Source organism: Lissotriton vulgaris, chromosome 10, assembly GCF_964263255.1.
Source record: "Lissotriton vulgaris chromosome 10, aLisVul1.2, whole genome shotgun sequence".
In the NCBI taxonomy this organism is placed as follows: domain Eukaryota; kingdom Metazoa; phylum Chordata; class Amphibia; order Caudata; family Salamandridae; genus Lissotriton; species Lissotriton vulgaris.
Genome location: NC_141698.1, coordinates 152,646,325 through 152,670,504, shown reverse-complemented (window position 1 = coordinate 152,670,504; position 24,180 = coordinate 152,646,325). Strand labels below are relative to the sequence as shown.

The following is a 24,180-nucleotide window of genomic DNA, read 5'->3' as shown; positions in this document are numbered from 1 at the left end:
GTATAAACTCAAATGCTGCATGCCGTTTTGAGAAATTTGGCTTTATACTATCTCTCCTCACTCTTGTCAAGACTGAAATAATTAGGGGAAGGTCCTTGCACCCACAAGGCTTCTGCCTCTGGAACTCTCTTCCGCCATGTCAGTGCTATGAAATCAAAATTAGATTTTTTTTCGCAAGAAACTGAATATCCATTGCATCCTCCAAACGGTTTCTCCTGAAGGATTTTACTATCTGCAGTGTTTTCTGCCCGGCCCACCTCCATGTTTTTTCCAGCTGTCTTTAACATCCTTTGATGATATGATTGTGTTATAAGAAATACATAAACAATTAAATAAGTAGATGTATGCCTAATCAACTTCCATGATGGTCTTAGATAAGGTGTTCGTGATCTGACTTGCTTTTGGAGTTATCAATGATAACTCTCAGAGTGATAGGCAAACGACTGGGCATGAACAAATGATCTAATTATGAATGCATTATGCCAGACGCACAAAGGGATTTTGCAGGTACAAAACCCCATGTTTCAGTGATATACCAGGTATACTGCCACAAAAAAAAACCTTTTAAGTAAGTTCCGGATCTATAGTTTGATTTAATTTTTTTTCTGAATCGGAAAATGGGTTTAGAACTCATTACCAAATTGCTATTCAGGAAGGGTGTGCTTGGATCTTACCTTCCAAAGTACAAATCAATAACCTATATAGCAGGGCTTCCTAAACCTTTTAGAACCACAACCCACTTTTTAGCATGACAAACATATGTGACCCACCTAGCTTTAATGGGCATGAGGCAGGAAACTTTTTAATACAACTAATGCATCGTATGATAGCATACTGTAATTTACAGACAACCCATTTTCCACTGAAATGGCCACTAAATTTGAACAAACATAGGGCCCAATTCACAAAGGTAAAGTAAGACTTTAACCTACGTTTACTACTTTTACTATGCCTCAGAGACTCCGTCCCCTTTAAGTCAGTACTCCTAACTTTAACTTTGTGAATACCCAAAAGTGGCACATTTAAAGTCTAAGTTTACCTTTGTGAATTGGGCCCATACAGTTTTAATGAAAAAATGATAGTGCACAAAAATGATAATGTGTATCATTGTGCATCACCAAGTAAAAGGTTTTTGATTTGCTTTCATCCTATTAAAATCTTTGCTTCCACCACACTTTAGAATTACAAAGAACATATGCTTAATTTTTGATTTCCGAACTTCTGAATGTGTACAGTTCATTTACAGGTATTTACATTTTCTTGTGTTACATAAAAATTACATTCATCAGCCTTTCCTTTCACACTGTCTGTACCCCTTGTCACATAATTAATGTTACTTTTCTTTCCCTGAATGCAAAGCAAGAGGAGTTTGTAAACACCAGTCCCCGTGTTAAAAAAGCAGCCATTTGTAAGAAGACATAGCCTGACATTTGGCCTCTGTCACTGAAGTGCAGCAAACGTGACAAGATAAATGCAGAATTTAAAGGCATATTTATTAACTGCTTGTTCTTTCACGAGCCATCAAAAACCGGCTGGCGATCTCCCAGTTTGGGAAACACTGGTCTATATACTACATGAACTTGCGTTACCTACGTGGGAGGAATTTGAGTGCAGAAGGAGACAGTACATGTGGCTAGAGCTATAGCAAGTACCATTTTAGATCAGGCACACTCTGTATGGTGCTTTAGATTGAGGATTAGAGTAAGAGCTAGATATCAAATGCATACTGCAGACCTTACCTACCCTCCAGAACATTATAGGGATCTCTTTCAGTAGAGTATTGCTGAAATTAGGAACGGAGACAGAGGTTCATTTTTAATCTAGGGTGTTATCCATGCCCCTTCATGGCCTACTGTTCCCTGTAAGAAGTTAGACCATAGGTTCACAGGCAGGGCCGCTTCAATTGCCTTTGTGGTTTTCTTTTGGGTTGCTCGAGAGGAGACTCCCAGCTCTCCACGGTCTTCCTGCGCACTGTTGGCACAAAGACTAGGACTGGACCAGCCTGCATACAATACACAAAACTCCTGAAATTCACAGAACAACCTGAAGTGCTGGAATAGACAAAGACTGTCTGCGACTTACGTATAAAGATGAGGCAGAAACTACTCATCAGTGTGCCAAGATTTAATGACCAGAAGTTAAAAAAGTCTGGTGCTGATATCTCGAATCTTGCCAACTTTCGTCCAATATCCCTGCTACCCATCTTCTCTAAAGTGTTAGAGAGACACATTAATACCCAGCTCACTGAACTGGTGGAAAGTTCTGGATTCTTACATTCCTCCCAGTCGGGTTTTCGGTCCTGCCACTCGACCGAGACAGCCCTTCTTGGGGTGACATAGAGTCTCCGACACGGTGTCGACCAGGGTGAAACTATGGCGCTCATCCTGTTGGATTTGAGCGCAGCTTTCGACACCGTGTCACATTCCATCCTTCTTGACTCTCTGCGGTCACTCGGCGTGACTGGTAGGGCCTTAGCCTGGGTGGCCTCCTTTCTTGGCGAGCGAACCTTTCAAGTTTTCTCCCCTAAGGCGGCATCAGCGGTCTGTTCCTCAGCGCGGGGTGTCCCCCAGGGGTCCATACTCAGCCCCCTATTATTCAATCTTTATGTAAAACCCTTGGCTAACATCGTAGAGCAGGCGGCGCTGACCCTGTTCTCTTACGCTGATGACACCCAGATCGTCTTCTCCCTATCAGGGCGAGACGAGAATAACCCCTCTGCACTAAAGTCGGGCCTCATTCTTGTGGCGGACTGGATGCAGAGGAACTGTCTCAAACTGAATAGGGAGAAGACAGAGGTGGTCATTCTGGGGAAAAATAAGAACCTCTGGGGCCCTCAGCATTGGCCAAATGAGATGGGTGCACTTCCTGTACCCACACATGCTGTACGTAACTTGGGCGTTCAAATTGACGACAAGTTAACAATGAAGCAGCAGGCCACTAAGGTCGCAGCAACCTGTTTTACTTCTCTCAGGTGGCTACAAAAGATCTTATGGATGCTTCCCATTCCTTCCCGTAGAACGGTTGTCCAGGCATTGATAACATCTCGCCTGGACTATGGCAACATACTATATTTGGGTGCTGATGTAGCCACTGTTAAAGTATTGCAGGTTGTACAAAATGCAGCCGCGCGACTCTTGAAGAATGTCCCTAGAAGAACTTCTGCATTATCTGCCTTGCATGATCTTCATTGGTTGAAGATCTCCAGCCGCATAAAGTTTAAGGCATTATGCTACATGTTTAGGATCAAGCAAGGCATTGCACCTACTTACTTACAAAAACTGGTGCAACTTTACAGGCCCAAACGTACCTTACGATCCTCGGAAATTGGCAATTTCTCTATACCAAGATTTTAGCTGGCAAGGATGGGGGGACGTTCCTTCTCCTATCTTGGTCCCAAATATTGGAATGCCCTGCCCACTGCCCTTAAATTAGAGACCAGTCTTCTTCGTTTTCGCAGAGCACTGAAAACGCTGTTGTTCACATAAGTAGTTGGTTCCTGTATGCTGGCTATCTGATATCTTCTTCTCCAGTCTGTCTCTAGCGCCGGGAAACCCACTGTGGGTAGCTGTGCGCGGTAAAAGTTTAAATAAATAAAATAAATAAAATAAGTCTGGGTCCACACAAGTAGACCAAAGTGTGAGATTTTTTAACTTCACGGTTAAGGTACTGACTGCCAACTTCCTTTGCCAGGTATGGGACCAGAAACCTGTGGAAGTCTCGCTGAACCTGCCAGGAGGGCAGCTTACATCCAACTTTAAGTGAGATAGAGCTGGCTGACTGCTTAGGAGGGTAAATGGAGGTATTCTTTCACAAAGAAGACACTTCGCAGGAGAGGCACAAGCTGCAAGGAGCTGAGGCAAGGTGAGGCAATGGGCATAAGTACACAGGGCACATTCTGCATTGAAAGTCTGTGACTGATGCCCAGAGGTGTTTCCTGTGTGAAGGCTGCATTGACAACTATTCTATAGTAACACTTGGTGCCCAGAAGGACCAAAGCCCTAGACAAATTCGACCGCCAATGTAGTCGAACTTACAAAAATCTTTCAGTACTGAAAGAAATCTAAAAATTGTCCAAACTGGTGACACAGTTATGACCACGGATGGGCCCCTGATTTTTTAGGTTCTGACTGGAGTAGAAGACCCAGTCAGTAAGATCCACATGATTGCAAGCTCTGCTACCACCAATGCACCTCCACAGGACTTGTGCTTCCACTGCCATGACCTATTTTAGTTGTGAACTCCATGCGGCGTGCATCACAAACTCTGTTGACTGTGCCAATGCCCCCACTGAAGTATCCGAGCTTGGTGGGCCATACCGAGAGCACATACCGAGGGCACACCATCAAGAGCAGTAAGGCCTCCAATGCACACAGGCAGATTCTGACACAGACTGTACAAACTTCTCCATTGGGTATGGAAAGGTATTGTGACATTTAGAATAACTAGGTGATCTGACTGTGACTGAGAATAAGCACTTGGCAGCATTCTCTTTCAGGTACTGCAAGGGTCACCACATAGGGCCTTTATACTTCGCCAGAAAGAACTGTCCCATAACATACTGAGAGTACTGCTTTCATTAGTACTTGCTTAACTGTCATGATCAAAATTGGGACCAGTGATCCATTTTGCTTCATTGTGTTTGGAAAGTATTTTTTTATGCTCGATAGTGCCTTATTGCTTTTCACCCAATGACTTTTGAAGGCTAAACCTCTAACACCTCACCACTTGAAATGCTTCAATTCACTGCCCAGAGAGTAAAGTGCTAAAGGGGTTGTACTTGGTGATCAGTTTTGGGTCCAACAGTAAGGTTAAGCCCCTGAACCCCACTGTTTAAGGGCTCTGGCTAATACATGCGGGCCCTGTAATTCTCGAATGCTCAGGAAAAAAGTTCCCACGGTTCAGAAGCAGCAACTGAAGAGGGTGTCTCTTTAGGTATGACCTTTAGAAGAAGCTCTTTCTTGGTATCAAAAGGATTTTCGGGGAAGAACTGCTTCTGTTTGAGGCACGCTTTTGGATAGTCTCCGGTAATCAGTTTTGAGACGTGGAGTGAGTCTGCTAGGTCCCTTTTGTTTGTGGCATGTGTTTCGAACTTTTCTCTTTTGATGGTGCTGGTCTTTTAAATAGTGCCTTATTGCTTTTCACCCAATGACTTTTGAAGGCTAAACCTCTAACACCTCACCACTTGAAAAGCTTCAATTCACTGCCCAGAGAGTAAAGTGCTAAAGGGGTTGTACTTGGTGATCTGTTTTGGGTCCAACAGTAAGGTTAAGCCCTTAAACCCCACTGTTAAAGGGCTCTGGCTGATACATGCGAAACCCTGTAATTCTCGAATGCTCAGGAAAAAAGTTCCCACGGTTCAGAAGCAGCAACTGAAGAGGGTGTCTCTTTAGGTATGACCTTTAGAAGAAGCTCTTTCTTGGTATCAAAGGGATTTTCGGGGAAGAACTGCTTCTGTTTGAGGCACGCTTTTGGATAGTCTCCGGTAATCAGTTTTGAGACGTGGAGTGAGTCTGCTAGGTCCCTTTTGTTTGTGGCATGTGTTTCGAACTTTTCTCTTTTGATGGTGCTGGTCTTTTAAATAGTGCCTTATTGCTTTTCACCCAATGACTTTTGAAGGCTAAACCTCTAACACCTCACCACTTGAAATGCTTCAATTCACTGCCCAGAGAGTAAAGTGCTAAAGGGGTTGTACTTGGTGATCTGTTTTGGGTCCAACAGTAAGGTTAAGCCCTTGAACCCCACTGTTAAAGGGCTCTGGCTGATACATGCGGAACCCTGTAATTCTCGAATGCTCAGGAAAAAAGTTCCCACGGTTCAGAAGCAGCAACTGAAGAGGGTGTCTCTTTAGGTATGACCTTTAGAAGAAGCTCTTTCTTGGTATCAAAGGGATTTTCGGGGAAGAACTGCTTCTGTTTGAGGCACGCTTTTGGATAGCCTCTGGTAATCAGTTTTGAGACGTGGAGTGAGTCTGCTAGGTCCCTTCTGTTTGTGGCATGTGTTTCGAACTTTTCTCTTTTGATGGTGCTGGTCTTTTAACCTGGAAGTCTTGGGACCATTGTGTTTTAGTTTCCATCCAAGCTCTATTCAAACCCATAATCATTTGAAAGTTGTGCTTCCTCCAGAGCACCTGTTGCAAACTCATCTCGATCTTTTGACTTATGTTAGTATAGTAACCCCTTCTATGATCACCCAGGTTTTGCATAATCCATTTACACTTGAAATGCTGACACGGCTAACAGCTGTCTTTGTTGAGATCTTGAGGCCTTCGTTGTGATCTTGAGGAAAGCTAAGATTAGAAACCTGGTGCCACACAGATAGTGCCAAATTTGTATGACAAGGACCACCTGGTTATCAGTTTTGAAGTAGAAATACTTCTAAAGTAAAATTTAAAAAAATGATCCAGCAAAAAGCGAAAAATACAGATTGGCCATGTAGAAAAGGCACACTTCCTACACCCACAGTTAATTAAAATTTCCACAATTGTGTACAAGTAAATGCTTCTGTCAATAGTGAGGTGAAGTCGGAGCATATGAAGTGGTATCATCTGATATAATCAACGTTTGGTTAGCGGTCTGCATCTCTTTCTTCTGATTGATTTGGAGACGGAGTAGGAGTTGGATGTCTCTTCCTTCTTGGAGACATCTATGTCTTTCTTCATACCAAGCTTGGCAGGAGGTTTAGTGGCTGCAATGGTTCCCGCAGTGGATCCTCAGAATGGAATTATTGGCAAAGGATGAGGTTCTGGTGTAGCTGCAGGTTTAAAAGAAGTCTTCGTTACCGTCTCTACTTTCTTTTTAGGTGTCACCGTAAGCAATGACATGGAGAATACTGGTGTAAGGCCACTCATCTGAGGTAAAGACAATTCTGGAGAATGTAGTGATACTGATAAATGCAGTGAAACTGCAGAAGGAGATGGACAGCCTGATAGGTTTGGAGTACTTAATAGGTCCTTCGACGTCAACATTGAAGGTGATCAATGTCGGTGGCCTGGCGATTACTTTTTAGGTGGAGAGTGGTGGGAGGCCTTTGATGACAATGGTTTTAATGTTGATTGATCTGGTCTCAACATCAAGTGATAACTGTGGCTCAAAGTTGTTCCTTCGACGGAGATCTCACCTCCTTATCGTGGTGTCATCAATGTGACTTTGCATTCTCTTTCGAGGGTAAACAAGTCGGGCTGAAGCCCTCAACATCAAACCTTTGGTGTCGATCCAGAACGACATGGATGGTGATGAAGTTTTTCTGACTTTCTGGCTTTAGAGCTCCCTCTGCAGAAGTCTGTGTCAACAGGCTGCCTTTCAGATGGGGCTTGAAAAGCATATCCCTCTATTCTTCTTTTCTTCTTCTTTTCTCATGTCTTCTATGAAGCCACCCAGCTTAAAGCCTACCCTGTCAACATTGTACTGCAGATGTCACAGTCTTTTACAGAGTGGTGTCTTGGAAGGCACACCACACAAGCTTTGTGAAGCTCAGATAACACCTTTTTTTCTACCATATGAAGGGCACTTTGTAAAAAGAGACAGGCATTTTGCCAAATATTCTTTCAAGAAAATAGAAATTTCAATGTCACTCGAAAGAACATGTGTCAAAAAACGTTTAATGAAAGATGGAAAAACCGGTAAAACAACCACTTGTAAGGAAAGAATTGAGGTTTAACACCTGACTGTGCTCTTAAAGTCCTGTTCTCAAGAACCAGAAAAAAGAACTGAGCTCTTGAAGGCAAACTGCCTGCAGGGTGTACTCTGGGTAGATGAGACTCGTGGATTCTTAAAGAGACAATATTCTTTTTAGCTCTTTTATAATATAAGCCTGTCAAGCTATATTTTATTTTTTTATTTCATCGCCATTTTCACCTTTCTAAGCAATAATGCTGCAATGCAGGTTCAGACTGGTATTCAGTCATAGTATTCTCCCAGAAAAAGAAAACTGAGTCAATTACAGGGTGTTTTTTTTTATCATGAAACCTTATACACAGTGATACCTTATGGAACTTTAAAATTGATTATAAATGTATTAAGAAGTGCTCTGAGGTCCATGAATGTTCCAAGAATGATTCAGTGTTGATGACTATCCGCATTTGTGAATATCAATGAAGATTCTATGATGCAGAGATGATATTTCGAACACAACGTGTACGCTATGGGATATTGTTGTATACAGTATTGTGATGTACAACCAAAGTGAGGCATGTTTTTTGCATCCACAGAGACTGATAGACTTTTCCTGCTCATCACTGAGTAACCTGATGCACGCAAATAGGAAGGGAGCTACTGTGATGCGAGAGAGTTGAGTAACGTGCAGCAGTGCTACACTGTGGTTCCCGTAAGCAAATGGTTGTGGCTTCCTATGTATACATGCTGCTTGTTCCTTTAACGCCTCCAGTTGCCTAGTGTGCATGTAAAATATTTCCTCTTTCATAACTGCTACCCTTGAAAGAAGAAGGCACCCTGCACAGTCGCCATAGCAAATTTACCCCCCCCCCAAAGTTGCATTTCCTTTAATGATCAAAAAAGATGTAGTGCAATCTACAATGACTGGATTCTTGTTTACGCAAAGACCAACCTTATTGGGAACTTCAAAAATAACCTACTTTTGACTTCATGTTTGGATGCATAGCAAAAGCGCATGTCATCAAGAATAAAAACATACACAGGGAAAGACTCTGGATCAGCCCCTTCTGCAATTGATTAAAGAAACTGTCATTCATATCTTCAATCAGCAGAGAGGATTTTTCAGATCTCACCTTATGAAACTGGGTTTTGAGTGTGTTAGCCCAGTTGCCAAGGGTTTGCCTACCATAGCAGTGCATACACATGAAGAGAAGTACTCCATGCACTGCAATGTAGGAAAATGTGTGCCCCTCAAAGTGTTCCCACACTTCTTTACATTAAGCACCAAGGGTAATTTAGCAACCACAGGGGGCCTACATTTGATTTGTGCACTTACAAGTGCTTCCAATATGCTGCTATTTTGCATCAAGGGTACTTTCACACCTAAAAGCGATTATGCACCTCAAAGTAATTTGTATTCTTAAATGTTTTTCATGTATAAGCTGATGTTGTACCAAAGGTGACTTTGCCCCTTCATGTGCTGCCAACCTTATCCAACATCATACTGATGTAGAACTTTTACATGTTGCGTGAAACGTTAGAACCTTATTTTCTCCATGTACTGGGTGATTGTACACATAGGTGTGATAACACACACTTGTTGACTTTGCACCTAACTGATAATCTGCACACAAATGGGTGTTTGCACTCAAAGGTGCTTCCGCACTTTTGCTTATGTTGTTCCAATATGGATGCTAACTAAAATTGATTTTGTACATAAATGGGTTTTTGTTCTGAAATTTGATTTGCTCCTAAATGGGATTTCACACAATCACCTCACTGTTGACTTTGCACCTAAAAGTAATTTTACTCTCAAATGTACCTATTTGTAAATTTATATATAAACGTGACTTGTACTCCTAATTGTTTTCCATAACCATGATGATGATGCACCAAGTGGGACTTTAGGTGTCAATGTGTTTTCAACCAAATGTGAGATAATACTAATGCACACTTTTCACAACTAATGTGATAGCTTACTACTGCATGTTAGATCTATATTGTGTGCTCCCCAAGGCTCAAAACAGCGCCTTTTCTCTACTGAACCTGCTTCTCAAATCAATAGCCTACATTTATTTTTGCCTGATCCTAAGGCCAACAAATCCACAACAAAATAATACCAGACTCCAGCATTCATTTAACAACACCCCACATATTTTTTTCCTCCTTGTTTATTCAAACCTAGCCCCAAATTCCAGCAAAACTGTGTCCGAAATTCTTGGACTCATTAGTCAGTGACTATTACAATAGTCTCAGTCTTGGCTGCATTAAAACTGACCTGCTCTGTTTTTTACTTCTTGATCGATACACTGTGCTTTTATTCTTAGTCTTAATGAATACAAATATCCATTATAGGAAAAAACATAGTAGTTCAGGGTTCCATAACTAGTAAAGTGAGGTACACATCCCCCTGCATGAATCTAGGAAAGGCGGGATCCAATCTTGATTTCTTCATCACATTCTTTGATAAACTGATGGCCCTAAAACCTTTACTACATCTAGTGTCCCCTACACAGTCTTTGTGGAATTAAACTAATCAGCATAATGGTTGAATAAATGAAGGTGGTTGGGAAAGTAACCTGGAACAAAGCTAGTACTACACGGTCCCAGACTGAAATACTGCCAATGAGCAAACCTCTGAGGGGAAACATCCTTTACAACGCAACTTTTACCACACAGTGCCTTTACGAAGCAACTTTTACAACGCAAACCATTACAACGCATTGCGCTGGGGGCGCTCTAGGATAGGGAATAGGTTTAATTTACTATCCAATACCTTCCCTACTATCCACGGGGACTGGAGTTGGAATAGTAAATTAAACTATTCACTATCCAGCGCCCCAAAGCACTATGCGTTGTAAAGGCATGCGTTGTAAAAACCGTGTTGTAAAGGCATGCGTGGTAAAAGCATGCGTTGTAACGTCATACATCCACCTCTGAGGATCCAGCAATGACTCTTGATACATATGGTCGCTGTATAAAAAAAAACATCCAACCCAGTCCAGCTACATCAGAACAGCAGAAAACAAACTGGGTCTGCATATGGGATGCAACCAACTGTACACATGATTCACATGAGAGCTGAGATAATTCGCCTCATGCTTCCTTATTGCAACTTAGTACTGACCAGTGCAGACATCTCTTATTCCCCCCACAAATAAACTCATTCACATCAAATTGAAGTTGGACCGCCTTCATGAAAGATACAAAGCCTACAAATCACCCTTTCCCATCTCTTATTCCAATAAGCACTGCCCTACCAAAGGCTACCCTGCTAACCCCAATTATACCTCACTCAACACACCTAAACCTGAACACCCCAACATGATCACCATTATCAAGACTATGAAGTACTCCTTCAGATACATTACCTCTAATGTGTCCTGTGTACCTGAAAATCTATGATCACTGATCTCAGCACACATCCCTATAGCACAATATCCAGGGTTAGATATCCCTTGACAAACATGACCAAGCCATATCAGGAGAATCACCTCCTCTCAAACCAGTAACACATTTTTCTTTACTTTGAATTTAAGCTACAAGTTTGAGGAAAGAGATAGCGGAGCGTGGAAACAGTGGAAAATTGCCTTCTCTTTGTGAGACAGAATACTAAACTTCAGGTCAAGCCTTTCATAAATGGAAAAATATAGCTCGGGACTCAATGGAAAATGTAAGGTAACCATTTATCAGTTTATTATAATCAAATAGTTAGTGGTCATTAATGAATTGCAACAAACACAGTTTCAACGGCTAACATGCAAGCAATGCATATCATTCTAAAACGCTGCCGTCATCTTTCTTACCTGATCATTTAGGCCAACTGTAACCATGGACATTTCTCCTATCATCTCCATCCAGCTCGTGCCACATGGGTTATGTGAGTTCACACCTCTTCTGAACCACACCTATCACAAAAGGGAATGCATTTACGGCGTTGAGTCCAGATCAAACATTAGAAACGTTCAGGAAAGAAATCAATGTATATTTATAGGTAATTGGGTATGAATCCTCAAACCCTTTCACAAATATTGTGTTAAGAGTTGATTACATTTAATTGTGAAAATAACCTACAATTATATAATCTGAAATAGTTGGTGTATATAATGACTAAAAAAACAGTGAGGATTTTTACAGACTGTTAGAGTTTTAAAAACAACCAGATGCCATCTCCAAAAATTGTTCCATCTTTGCATTACCTATGTATGCACGGAAATAACCCATGTATGCTATTAACAGTCAAATTCAAAAAGTCTCAAGAATTTACCAACGCTTCTTCAGGATTAAGAGAGAATATTAATCTAACAAAATGTGACATGCAACAAAGAGAAAGTCATCACATAACACAAAACTATATGTACAATAAACACATTTCACCCATTGTCAGAAGTTCGAAGAACAGTTTAATATCTTTAGGGAATGGAATGGCCAACAGGCCAGCATATGATTGTAACAGATTCTACCTTTAGATGACATATGAAAATATGTCCTGATGCAAGAGTCTCTAACTAGGAGGTTTTGAGGATAGAAAGTACTTATGTGGGCCACAGTAATAGGTTACATGGTCAAAAACAGCATTGAAACCAAAAAAGGGTTTAGCAAGTTGATAATTGAAACTGGAAAAGGGAACAAAAGCTTGGTGTAAACATTGAACTCCAGTGTTCCTAATCGACCAAACTTTGAAAGTAAAGCTACCCAGAGTGATTTAGTCGGTATGTATCATACACAAATAACTTACTATTATAAACTCAGCTTTAAGAGTCAACTGTCTAAGCATTCGCATCTCTTGTCAAATGGTGCACTATTGATTTATCTGTCTTACTCGTACACCTGTCTCCACAAATGTGAGGAGAATCCTGCCCAAGCGACACATAATCCTTTATTATATACCATGGAAGAAAACCGTTTCCCTATTTCATACCAGCTTAATTAAGCCTGTCTTTAATTTTTTACGTTACTGATTGGCCCTGACAAGAGCTCTTGAATGCCAAATCAGGCAGTGGGTTTTCATGGAAGTCTTTGTTCTAATGGGATATGTTGTGGGGCAATGGCAGGTCACAAATGCAGTTAGAGGAGAAATGAGGTTTTCCCTGATACTGACAACTTTGGAGGTGGCGAGACGAGGTGGAACTTCTCTCCAAGCTGATCTTTGTGATATAACTGCTGCAGCTGCAGTGACTACCATCTATACTCCTGTGCCTCCAACCAAGCACTTGGTAGCGTATATAGACCCTAGGGATGTATAGAACATCTTGCCTAAGGAAAAGGGTAAATGTGTGCAGGGTGCTCAAATTCCTGAATCCCTTGAACATACATGTGGCTTGGTGGAATTTTAGTAGCCTGCGAAGTAGACACAGAGAATTTCTAATCTCAATAGGAGTCCCCTCAAGGTGATTCCTGCCTTTTCATGATGCCACTTGAGACATGATACTAAAGAAATTGAAAAATCTTGCTAATACTGGTTTCCCCCATTTCCTTTTTCACCTCAAACACTTAGACAGCTTTGAGGAGGAGTTGCCACAGGAGTCCATTATTTGTAATATGAATTCTACTTCTTCCTTGGTTCATGGGGAGGCGGCATTGCCATACCAGTGAATAAGGTGAAAGGGGTGATAATGCTTCTATATGCAGGTTTAAACTGTTCAGTCTGCAGTGGGACATCCACAGTTTACGCAGCCCAGACAGATGTTCCAGTCACTCCTGAAGGGTTTACAGATGGGAGACCAATCCTACTTCTTTACAAGGGACTATGGATCTGTTGATGAGCATGAGTGACACTACTTTTGTTCTTCAACATCACCAGCCAGGTTTCTTTTTTTTTTTTTTTCATAAGCCTACCTAACCTCCTCCCCTCCCTACCTCATTGGTCTATTTTTCCAATTCTCAATTGGGTCCCAAATCCTCTTACCCAGAGATCTTCCTTTTTTCCCTTTCCTGTCATATATTGCTTTCTCCATATTATATGTAGCCAATAGTCTAGCAATCCACATTTGAAACGTTGGTGGTGCTTTATCAAGCCATAATGTTGCAACACATATACGATATACCGCGGCTACCATAAACATAAACTCGATGGGAATAACATCTTCCCCTGTCTCCACCCCCAGCAACAATAATTCATCTGTCAGCTTTACTTTATATCCTAATGAAACGTCAATAAATTTTTCAATATCCTTTTTTAAAGAGTACAATTGCGGGCATTTTGAGAATACATGAATTATATCTGCATCCTTATCATCACACCTAGAACACGTAATTCCTGTTGTACCTCCCCATTGTGCAATCCTTGCCGGCGTATAATACAATGAGTACAAAGTTTTATAGTGCTGTGACTGTAAGGTTGTAGAGCATAAAGTGGTTCGACCCAAATCAAGCGATAGTTGAAAACCCTCTGGTTTTAAGCCAATTTTTCCCTCCCACTTCCTCGCATATTTATCCCTGTCATCACTTTTGTACTTTCCCAATTCTGCATATAAACACCGAATTGTGCAATGCTCACTGTTCTCTATATAATCCATTAAACAGCATGAACCGAAACCCAAAGATCCACCTTGTTTATTTGCAAGGTAACTTCTAACCTGAAGATATTTAAAGAAGCTATTATTCCCTACCCTAAAGATGTTTTGTATCTCCTGAAACTGCATGATTCTGCCCTGTTGATCCATTAAATCCCCAATTCTCTTGATCCCTTTATCCTCCCACCCCTTCATTACTGTATCTCCAAATATCTCCCCCGGGAGAGATCTATTATTATACAGCCGTGTGTACCTGTTGTATCTTCCTATCCCTATTTTCTTTGAAATCGTCCTCCAGATATTATATGCGGCTTTGAGAGTTTTGAATCTTGTGTGCTTGAAGTAGGTGAAATCAACTGTATTCAAGAATCCATTTACTGCCCCATCCCCTAACAACACTGTGTAAACATTAAAAAACCGTTGTGTCCTACCTCCATGTTCAAAGTTACCACCACCTATTAATCCCTGAAAGTACTGTAGAGCTACCGCCCAGTAATAAAATCTAAAATCAGGCGCCCCCCACCCACCTCTTTCTCTTGATACTGTAAGATGTCTATATGCTCTTCTGGTTTTACCCTGTGCCCAAATAAATGCATTCACCATAGCTTCTATCTTATTGAACCAACTATGATCAAAATATAACGGGATTGCCCTGAATAAGTATAGAAATTTGGGGAATGTTATCATTTTGATTACATTTATTCTTCCCATCAATGTCAAATGTAATCTATGCATTCTTTCTGTATTCTCTTTGACTTTACTTAATAATGGTCTCATGTTAAGGTCTACCAGCGCGTCCAGATCTGCCGTCACTTTTATTCCTAAGTACGTTGCTTCCTTCACAACTCTACTATCCTGGAATATCATCCGGTTGTTCTGCACTATCTGGGTCTTCCCTTTATTGATTTTATATCCTGAGAATTCTCCAAACTTTGATGCTTCTCTTTCTATCTCTGGAATTGCTATATCTGGCTTATTGGTGATGACAGCCACATCATCTGCGTACGCAAATACCTTATATCTCTTCTCATGCAGAACAATTGGGGGTATCCTATTATTTTCTTCCAGTCTCCTTAAAATGGGGTCTATATATAGGGCAAATAACAGCGGTGATGCTGGGCATCCCTGACGCGTCCCTCGTTGTATCTGTACATTCTCACTATACCCTTTATTTATTCTTATTCTGGCCGTAGGATTGGAATAAACAGCCTGTATTGCTCTGATGTACCCTCTACCCACCCCGTATTGCTCCATTACCTTCCATAAATAGTCCCAAGAGACCCGGTCGAAGGCCTTCTCTGCATCCAGAAATATAGCCGCGACCGGATCCCCTGCAACCTCCATAGCGTCCAAAATTGTGATCATTTGCCTTGTGTGCTGTGTAGTGCCCTTCCCTGGAATAAAACCATGTTGCGAAGTACTAACTAAGTGCTCTATAACTTTACTTAACCTAAATGCAAGTGATTTTGTATATATTTTGGCATCCGCATTCATAAGTGTTATAGGACGATATGACCCAGGTTCTAGAGGTGGTTTATCTTTCTTTAAAATAACAATGATATCAGCCCCTGCCCATGAGTGCGGTATTGTCTCTCCCCTCTGTGCTTGAATAAAAACCTCGTGCATATCCTTCCCTAATACATCCCAAAATATTTTATAAAATTCAGCCGGGATCTGGTCTGGGCCAGTAGCTTTCCCACAGGGTAGGCTTTTCACAGCATCCTGGATCTCCTGTACTGTAAAACTCCTCTCCAATTTCTCCTTCTCATCCCCTTCCAGTACTGGGTGCGTTATCATATTCAAATATTCTACTATCTCGGGTTTAGTTCGAGTAATATCCTGCTCATACAGCTTCGTATAAAATCTCTTAAACACATCCTGTATGTCTGTTACTTTGTTTACCACCACTCCTACCTCATTTTTAATTTCCTTAATCTCTCCTGCCGCTGCCTTCTGCCTAGTTCTAATAGCCAGGAGATGCCCAATTCTCTCGTTGTATTCATATCCCTCCTCTCTTTTGGCTAAATACCTAGCTGCAGCCCTTCTTGCTACACTTTCACCTGCCTCTGCCTTCTTCAGTTCTATATTTAGCAGTAAATCTTCCAACGGTTCCTTCATGTTGATTGCTGTTATTAGAGAGTCTTCTAGATCTCTTAATTCCCTTATCCTAGTTTCCATTTCCTCTCTCTCTTTTTTAGTTCGTTGCAACGTAAAGCACAGGGTTTCCCCCCTAATACCTGCTTTAAAAGCATCCCAGACCATAGCAGGTGATGCTGTCCCTCTATTAATTTCCCAGAACTGTTTAATCCAGGCTGCCATTCTTTTCACATAACCCTCATCTTTCAAAAGTCCTCTCTCAAAGGTCCAATTATAGCTCTTCCTCTCCTCTGCCATTTTATTTGGTAACGTCAATACCAGCGGGTTATGGTCTGATAACAACCTAGGCAGTCTTTCTAGTTGACTACCATCTACTAATGTGCTAGAAATCAGAAAATAATCTAATCTGACAACCAAACGATGAGGTGCTGAGTAATATGTACTACCCGTACCTGGTGGGTGGCTCTGTGCCCATAGATCAATCAACGCATTATGTCTCATAAAATCACATACAGCCTTACACACCTTCTTCTTCCTCCCCCCGTATACCTCCCCACCCGACATACCCGACCTACCCAACCCGTTCAGCCCATTTATATTCAAATCCCCACAGCAAATAATTGGCTCGGGCCAAAGAGACAATTCGTGATCCAAAAATTCAATAACCTCAGGGTCATCTTCTGTAGACCCATATATTGACACTAATGTGCAACACCCTGTACTAGTTTCACCCTCAAGTATAACCCATCTCCCGTTCAAGTCTTCTTTTTTTCTTTTTATTTTACAGACCCCTTTCTTAGCTAAAATAGCTACTCCCTTAGTTTTGGTCTCTTGTCTAGTACAAGCTAACACCTCAAATCCCATTTGCTCCAATAAAAATTTATTATTTCCTTCGATATGTGTCTCTTGGAGACATATTATATCTAAATTTAGCATTCTTAGCATTGCTGCTACTCTCTGCCTTTTCCCTCCATTATTAAGACCACATATATTTATAGAGGCAATCCTCAGAGCCATCGACATATCTTATATTTTTCCATCACTTGACTCCACTTTTTATTCTCATGATTTTTAGCCTGCAGAACTCTTTCCTCAAAATCATTATATTCCTTTGTTTCCTTATTGCGTGTTGTATTTAACCATATGTCCTGCCCCCCCCTCACCCCCCCCAGCTCTCCCCCCTCCCCCTGACTCCCTCCCCCCCTTTTACGGGCAAATAGGTCAATCCTGACCTATGTGTGGCCTCTTCCGCTGTAGGATCGCCTCTCTCTCCTGCCCTTCCCTGTTACCCCTATATGTCACCTGGAGTATGATAGTATCATGCTCTGTGGTGGTTTCAGTATATTTCTCCCTTTATTATTTCTTTCCCCCTCTCTGCTCTGTGAGCTCAGCCAAGTACTCTCCTGCTTTAATCTCTGACATGAATACTCTAATCTGCCCTTTATTAACAACCTTTAATCTTGCTGGGTAGAGTAAATATGCCTCTGCGCCTACATTTTGCAGGGGGGAAATCAGTTGCCGTAGCCTCCATCTTCTTTCGACTGTCGCATGACAGAAGTCAGGTCTGGCAAAAAATGTAACATTATCGAAAGACTTCTTGGCATCTGGTCTTGCTCTGTCCATGATCTCCTGTCTTGCAAGAAAGTTTCCTACGAACACAAGCATTGCTCTTGGCAATACATTCTGCTGGGCTCTGTGATTTTTCTTCAGCACTAGTGGAAATCTATGCGCTCTTTGGATTTCCGACTCCCACTGCCACTGGGAGTCCGGAAGAGCTCCTTTCAATAGCTTGATAACATAGCCCCTGGGGTCTTGCCCCTCCAAACCTTCCTCAATTCCAAGAAGTCTAACGTTGTTCCGTCTTTGCCGGTTTTCAAAATCTTCTATCTTCCATTGGAGATCTTCCATTTTCTTCCCTTGTTCATTTTTAAAGTCCTGCCAGTCTGTCAACTCGTCCTCGATTCTTCCTGTCCTCTGTTCCACTTCTGACACCCTCTCTTCTACCACCTCGTACTTCCTGTTAAGTTTCCTAATTGATGCCTGTATTTTCTTTGTGTCCCTCCTTGCCCTCCGACTTTCCACCCTGGCCTCTACCTGTATTTGTTTTAAGGTACTGAACATCATTTCCATGGTTATGTTCTGAGGTGTACTACCAACCCCAGTTCCATCCCCAGACTCTTGGTATATCCCAGAGGTCGCTGAATAGTCCCAGGAGAGTTTTTTGTTTTTATTGCTTTCACCACTTCTTCTTCTTACTCCTGCCTTCTTTTTTCTTTGGCTGCTTTTATCCCTTGATTGTCCAGAGTTGTCTGAGTCTAAGCTGGATGTAGTAACCTCGGTAGTACTGCCCCCCTCCTGCTCACTCAAGTCTGTTGAATCTGACCCTTCATTAACAGAGTAAAACTCTGGGGACCCCCCTCTGGCACCTCTGCTCTTAGCCTGCTGCTGTGAGTCCAGACTCGTAGAACTGCCCCAGTTAGCTTTGCCAATGCTTTTCTGTTCCGCGTTTAGTCCAGCCTCCACTGACAGTAAGGCATCCATCATCTGAATATTGTTCCTCTTTTCAAGTGCCCCCAGCTCCCCATTCACATTGCCACCCACTCCGCTGCTCACCGTAGTCACTGCTGCTTCTTTTCCATCGATGCCGGCAGTTCCCGCCTGATGCGTGTGAGACTGTGAGGGCTTCGCTGGTTGCCCAGCAACCATTCCGCTAGCGTCCTCGAGGACGTCTTTCGCTTCTGCGCTCGGAGTGTGGATCACGGCGCTGGTTGCTTCGTTCTCTGTCTGCTGTTGCTGTTGCTGCTGGCCTGTTTTGGCAGAGAAGGATTCCGTCACGGTAGGCTGCCTCATACCCGCCGCGTCTTTGGAGGTGAGGGGGAGCGGGTTTATTCTGTGCGCTCTATGTTTCTCCTTCTCCCTGGCAATCGCCGCTTTAGCTGACGGTGTCTCCTTCTGCTGAGTTAGTATCTCCGTATCCATCTCGGCATCCGCCGCTTGTGTCTTCTTTCCTGTCAGCTCATTCTTCCTTTGTTGAGCTTTAGATACTACGATCCCTGGAGCCGGTGTCTGCTTTTTACCTGGGGCAGCCGTTTTCGGTATAGCACCCGTGGCTGAAGCTACTGGCGCCCCCTTGTTGCGACTGGACATCTTTAGGCTTTGCTGCAGGGCTCCGTTGATCCACTTCTTCCACTTCTGTGAAATTGCAGCAATTAACAATTCGAGGCGGCGTTTCCCCTTAACTCCGTCAGGGTTATACTGCGTCAACCAGCCTTCCAATATGAACATTTTCCTTACTCATCCTCTTCTTCTCTCTACCACCTGATACTATGTGGCAGGAGAGAGAGCAGAGTGCGACTGCTCCCTACAGCGTTGTGGCGGCCATCTTGCCTCCTCGAGAGTATCACCAGCCAGGTTTCATATGTGGATCTAAATATGAAACTCAACAGTACTCTCATCAACCACCTTCTCTTTCTTAGTCGCAAGCTGGTTGGGCCCCAGCTGAAATGACAAAATATGTAATCAGGTGACACTCTTTCGTGACCTCAGGATTGTGCTTGCTGACAGGTGTAGTCCTACCAGCCTCCACAGGAGCCCACCAGAGTATCCAATCAGAGTATAAAAGTCATTGGGGCAGGGTTCTGGGAGAAAGAAGAAAGAGATTTTATGCTGCAAGTTTAGCTCTCATTTAAGACGCCTCGATTTCTATCAAAGATGCATTGAATTTTCTATTGAGTTTGTAGATGCTCTACATCCTCTCTCTCATCCAGCAAGTTGCTGGTGCACTACTAGGAAACGTTTGAAAATCCTGCTTCTTCTAGACAGTGGTGCTATCCAGCTGATTTCAGGACTTCAACAAGACATGTTGGTCTACTCTATCTTATTTCTGGTCCGAAGAGCTGGCAGCAACTTCTGAGCAAAATCTGGAATATAAAATATGTCAAGAGATTCATCAAGATGATCAGACTTCAGTCTGTCTTTCCAGTAGTTTCTCCAGCGAAGACTTCTTGGTGATACGTGATCTGCAGGATGCCTATGTTTATGTTCCAATTCATCTGGACATTTTCCTGAAGTTAGGGTTCTTGCTGCTACCAGTTCCATGTCCTGCCTCTGGCACTGTTAGCAACTCCTCCAGCTTTCACCCTGGAATTAGATACTCTGCTGACTTCTCTCTAATTTCAGGGACTTCTCTTATTTAGACTGGCTAGTTTCTGCTCCTTTTTTAAGGACGAGTCTGCAGTGGTTAATTTGTAAAAAAAAGAAGTGCTGGAGCTCTCGCCAGGAGGTAGCTTGCACCGGCCCTTTTCTCCTGTTAGTGCTGCCTAAAACAGAACCAACTATTAATCATGAAAGTGGAGAGAGGATGTGCCATAATGGGGAGAGGATGTGCCGAAATGGCCAGAGCTGCTGTCTTCGGAGCTGGGGAACCAGGTTCAAGTCTTGGCATTGGCTAAACATCCTACATCCTATGATTCTGGGCAAATCCCTTAATCTCCCTGTGCCTACCATAAATTAATGTGTCCTTAACTGGTGCTCATGAAAAGCACTGGTGTTGAGGATTAAGTGCTGGTGCTGAGCATCGAGACCACCGGCTCAAATTAAGCCTTGCGAATCTGATAAAAAGAAGATCTCCAATCATTTAGAGGAACTCAGCTTCATGCTGAATGTTCCTGCTTGGTAGAGACGCTAATTAGTAGAACCCTCAGGATGATGGATCTCAGCGAGGACAGTCTATCTCTATGACACTCCAAGTGCTATGTTGGTCGGCCCAAAAACCTCGACCTACAAGTGCCTCAGGTTTCTAACCTTCATGGCAGCTACTCTAAATGAGATTTCTGAGGCCAATCTTCATGTCATGCCTGCTCTGCAGCATCTCTTGTCTTACTGAAATCCGAACAGTCTGTATTACCAGGCAGTGTTTCTAGTGAATTTGAATATAATTAAAATCCTGGGCTGATGTTTTGTTCTTGTGCCCTTGAGGGTGGTAGTTCTTCTGTGCAGGATTATTCAATCCCTGCTGCAACTCAAACTGTAACAGACTTTCTGCTATTTTTTGAGATTTTCATTGGTTTATCCCACATAACTAATAACAGGAGACCTCCTTTGCACATGCTACATAGAGGCCAATGCATCTGTGAACCACCTAATACGTTGCTCATTACTGACTCGTTTGGACAGGTGGCAATCCCTGAATGCTTTGTATCAGCTGATGCACAACAAACTCATTGGCAGACCATCTCTGCATCGCTTTTCCCTGCTCAGCCCTAAACACCCGACCACTAAATGCTTTTAAAGTGGCAGACCAGTTTGGCTTCCATGACTGGATAGTTTTGCAGCCACAGAAAATGTCCTCCTTCTAATTTTCGTAAATAGAGTGGATGTGCAAGGCGTGCCTGTAGATGCGCTGACTGCTTTTGATCAATATGAATTCTTTGTTCCATGTCTCCCACTCCACTCTTCCTAAGGGTAGCAGAAAACTATTATAGATAAAGACAATGCTAATCGTTGCTTCTTGTGGCTTCATTGCCTATGGCTCCCAACACTACCTACAGGTGGGTCCTCTTTCATATATGTATCGTTCTTCACCTCTGACTTTTGCATTATCCTGAATCTCCTCTACAGCTTTATGTTAGTCTTCACCTGCAGCATGGAGATACAGATGGGAATGTTCCAGGGAAGTACATCTGTCTAGCCTGAGTTCCAGGAATATCAGCAGTGGTTTAGTAAGCCAAATACTAGTTACATAAGGTTTGGTGCAGCGTTTAGGAGCTTCAAACTAGGTCCTGCGACCAGTTTCACATTTTGGACTTCAGAAGCAAGGGCTTTCTAAATGGAATGGCTCCCTCCAATGGCTCAGCGGGAGGCCATCTGTAGTTTTCTGGACTCTTAAGTTGAGTGCCCGGTTTTGTCTCCTGGCTGCCTGTTTGAGAGGAATCCTGTGGCTCACTCTCCTCTCCCTTCCTGTGATCTTCCTTGTCTTGCTGGATCGTCAGGTACCTCCATTCGACCATTGATGGTAGTAAATGGAGTTCCTTAACACACGTTTTATAGGGCTGTCAAGAAGGCTACCCCTCGATTATGTTTCACAATATCAACGTATATGAAAGGATTCCAGCAGTGCTCTTTGGCGTCTGGAGTTCGCTAAGCTGCTCATGTGTAGAGTCTCGCATTTTATACACTAAAACTGGATTAGCAGAAAAAACTATATTTGCAATAACTCATGTCGTGTTTTGGGTTATGGGAGTCAGATTTTGGGCTTGCAGCATCCTCACATCTGTCAGGTCTGGAATGAGGAAGCAGATGATGTGGTAATGACCCGATTATTTACTGGTAAACTTCCTTATTCCATGTTCTCTCTTTGGATGTCTCAATCTTCTTGACACATCCATCCCTTCTGTCATACTCCTCTGGACACCTCCAGAGGACACAGGCTGTGTGTCTGTGTGAACCGTGCTTCAGTGGCCAGTGGTGAGTGATGATTATATTGGAAGGAGGCGAAGCCTCTAAAAGTAAAAGGCTTAACTAGTTTGATATGGCCAAGGATTTGTTTCACGAACGTAAGGACTGGAATGAGGAAGACAAGGGCTCAGGGTAATGAAGTATACCAGTGATTAACCCCTTGGGCGCGGCAGCGATTCTGCGCCTGTGCAGCACATTCCGATCGCGGGTGCGGTCATGACAGCCGGGAGCCGTCATCAGCACACGAGCACTGTGTGCCATGACCGCTCCCAGCCGTCATCAGCATTGAAGGGGTTAATATGAATATATATGCAAAGTAGTTATGGAAAGAGAGCTATCAATGGAAGAAATATTTAAGTAACTTAAAACTGACCATCAAAGAAACTTACTTTTCGATCTTTGGTGACTGCCCACACAACGTTCACACCTACAGACACATGCATGATCCCATTTTCAGGTGATGGTGACTCCACAATAGTCCAAAGACTTCCTAGAAGAAAAAATGCATTGCATTAAGGATAAGTCAAGGTGTGCTATTCCAATTTAATAGTAGTTGCACATTCAAAAGAAAATAATGGCACGAAACACCATAAACACCAAGGGATGATACATATAGATAATATTTAATAGGTAAATATGTACCAAGGCTTATGTTGCCATCGATGGGTCCTGGTGACATTTACAAACCACTCAACCTTCTGCCTTGTGTTTTGTACATGTCACCGGGACCCCGAGTTAGAAATAGCAGCATCATATAGAACACATTGCATGTTTTGTATGTTTTATAATACATGTTTATTTTTGGGTAGGTACCTTGAAAAAGTGGTCTTCTTCACAGAGCAGCTAACATTGTGCACTGACTGGAATTAGAATGCTTAGGTTTTATCTTTCTTGAACAAAGTGATACATTTCTCGATAAATCAATACGCAACAATGGGGCCAGTTACTTTATGCAGCTATATGGCTGTATTGTTTACCAATTAATTATGGATTTAGAATATTTGCCATTTAACTTGCCACATAACTTTACAAATTTACAGATTTCACCAAAAGTAATGTTTGTATCTCCAATAGGTGAAAATGATATTGACAGAGAATTAGCAACATAATTTCCATTTTTTGCCGCCTGATTTAGGTAACCTTGCTGCATAATTTGGTCCACCATGCCACATAAACCTAGTAGTCCTCAATGTTAAAGCTCTACCAAGTGGTTTAGGGGCTTTCATTAGGATGATGTAATCTGCATTACACAGGCAACCGTGAAATATTAACTGTATTTCACGGTTCCGTGTAATAATTGGATTTTTGCACATTTTATGCAGTAAAAACACCAAAACATGTAAATAAACAAAGAAATTATATATATTTAGATTAATTTCAAGTGCTGGGCATCAGTAGGACTCAGGCACATAAAGCGTATTATATAGAAATCCTCTTGTCTCTCAGACGAAGAAAAACACTCTGGCACACAGAGAGGAAATTATTTAAAAGCTTAATTTTCA

General features: G+C 42.3%; 1 protein-coding gene across 2 annotated transcripts in view; it reads right to left on the bottom strand.

Annotated features, from left to right (window-relative positions):
- TECPR1 (tectonin beta-propeller repeat containing 1) overlaps window positions 1-24,180 on the bottom strand; it is a 575,261-nt gene that overhangs the window by 385,602 nt on the left and 165,479 nt on the right. For both annotated transcript variants that reach the window (XM_086940729.1, XM_086940728.1), the window contains exons 7-8: window positions 23,068-23,168; window positions 11,417-11,518 (exon numbers count right to left, since the gene is read on the bottom strand). In XM_086940729.1, coding sequence (XP_086796855.1) covers window positions 11,417-11,518; window positions 23,068-23,168 — 203 coding nt within the window. The remainder of the gene's footprint in view (window positions 1-11,416; window positions 11,519-23,067; window positions 23,169-24,180) is intronic.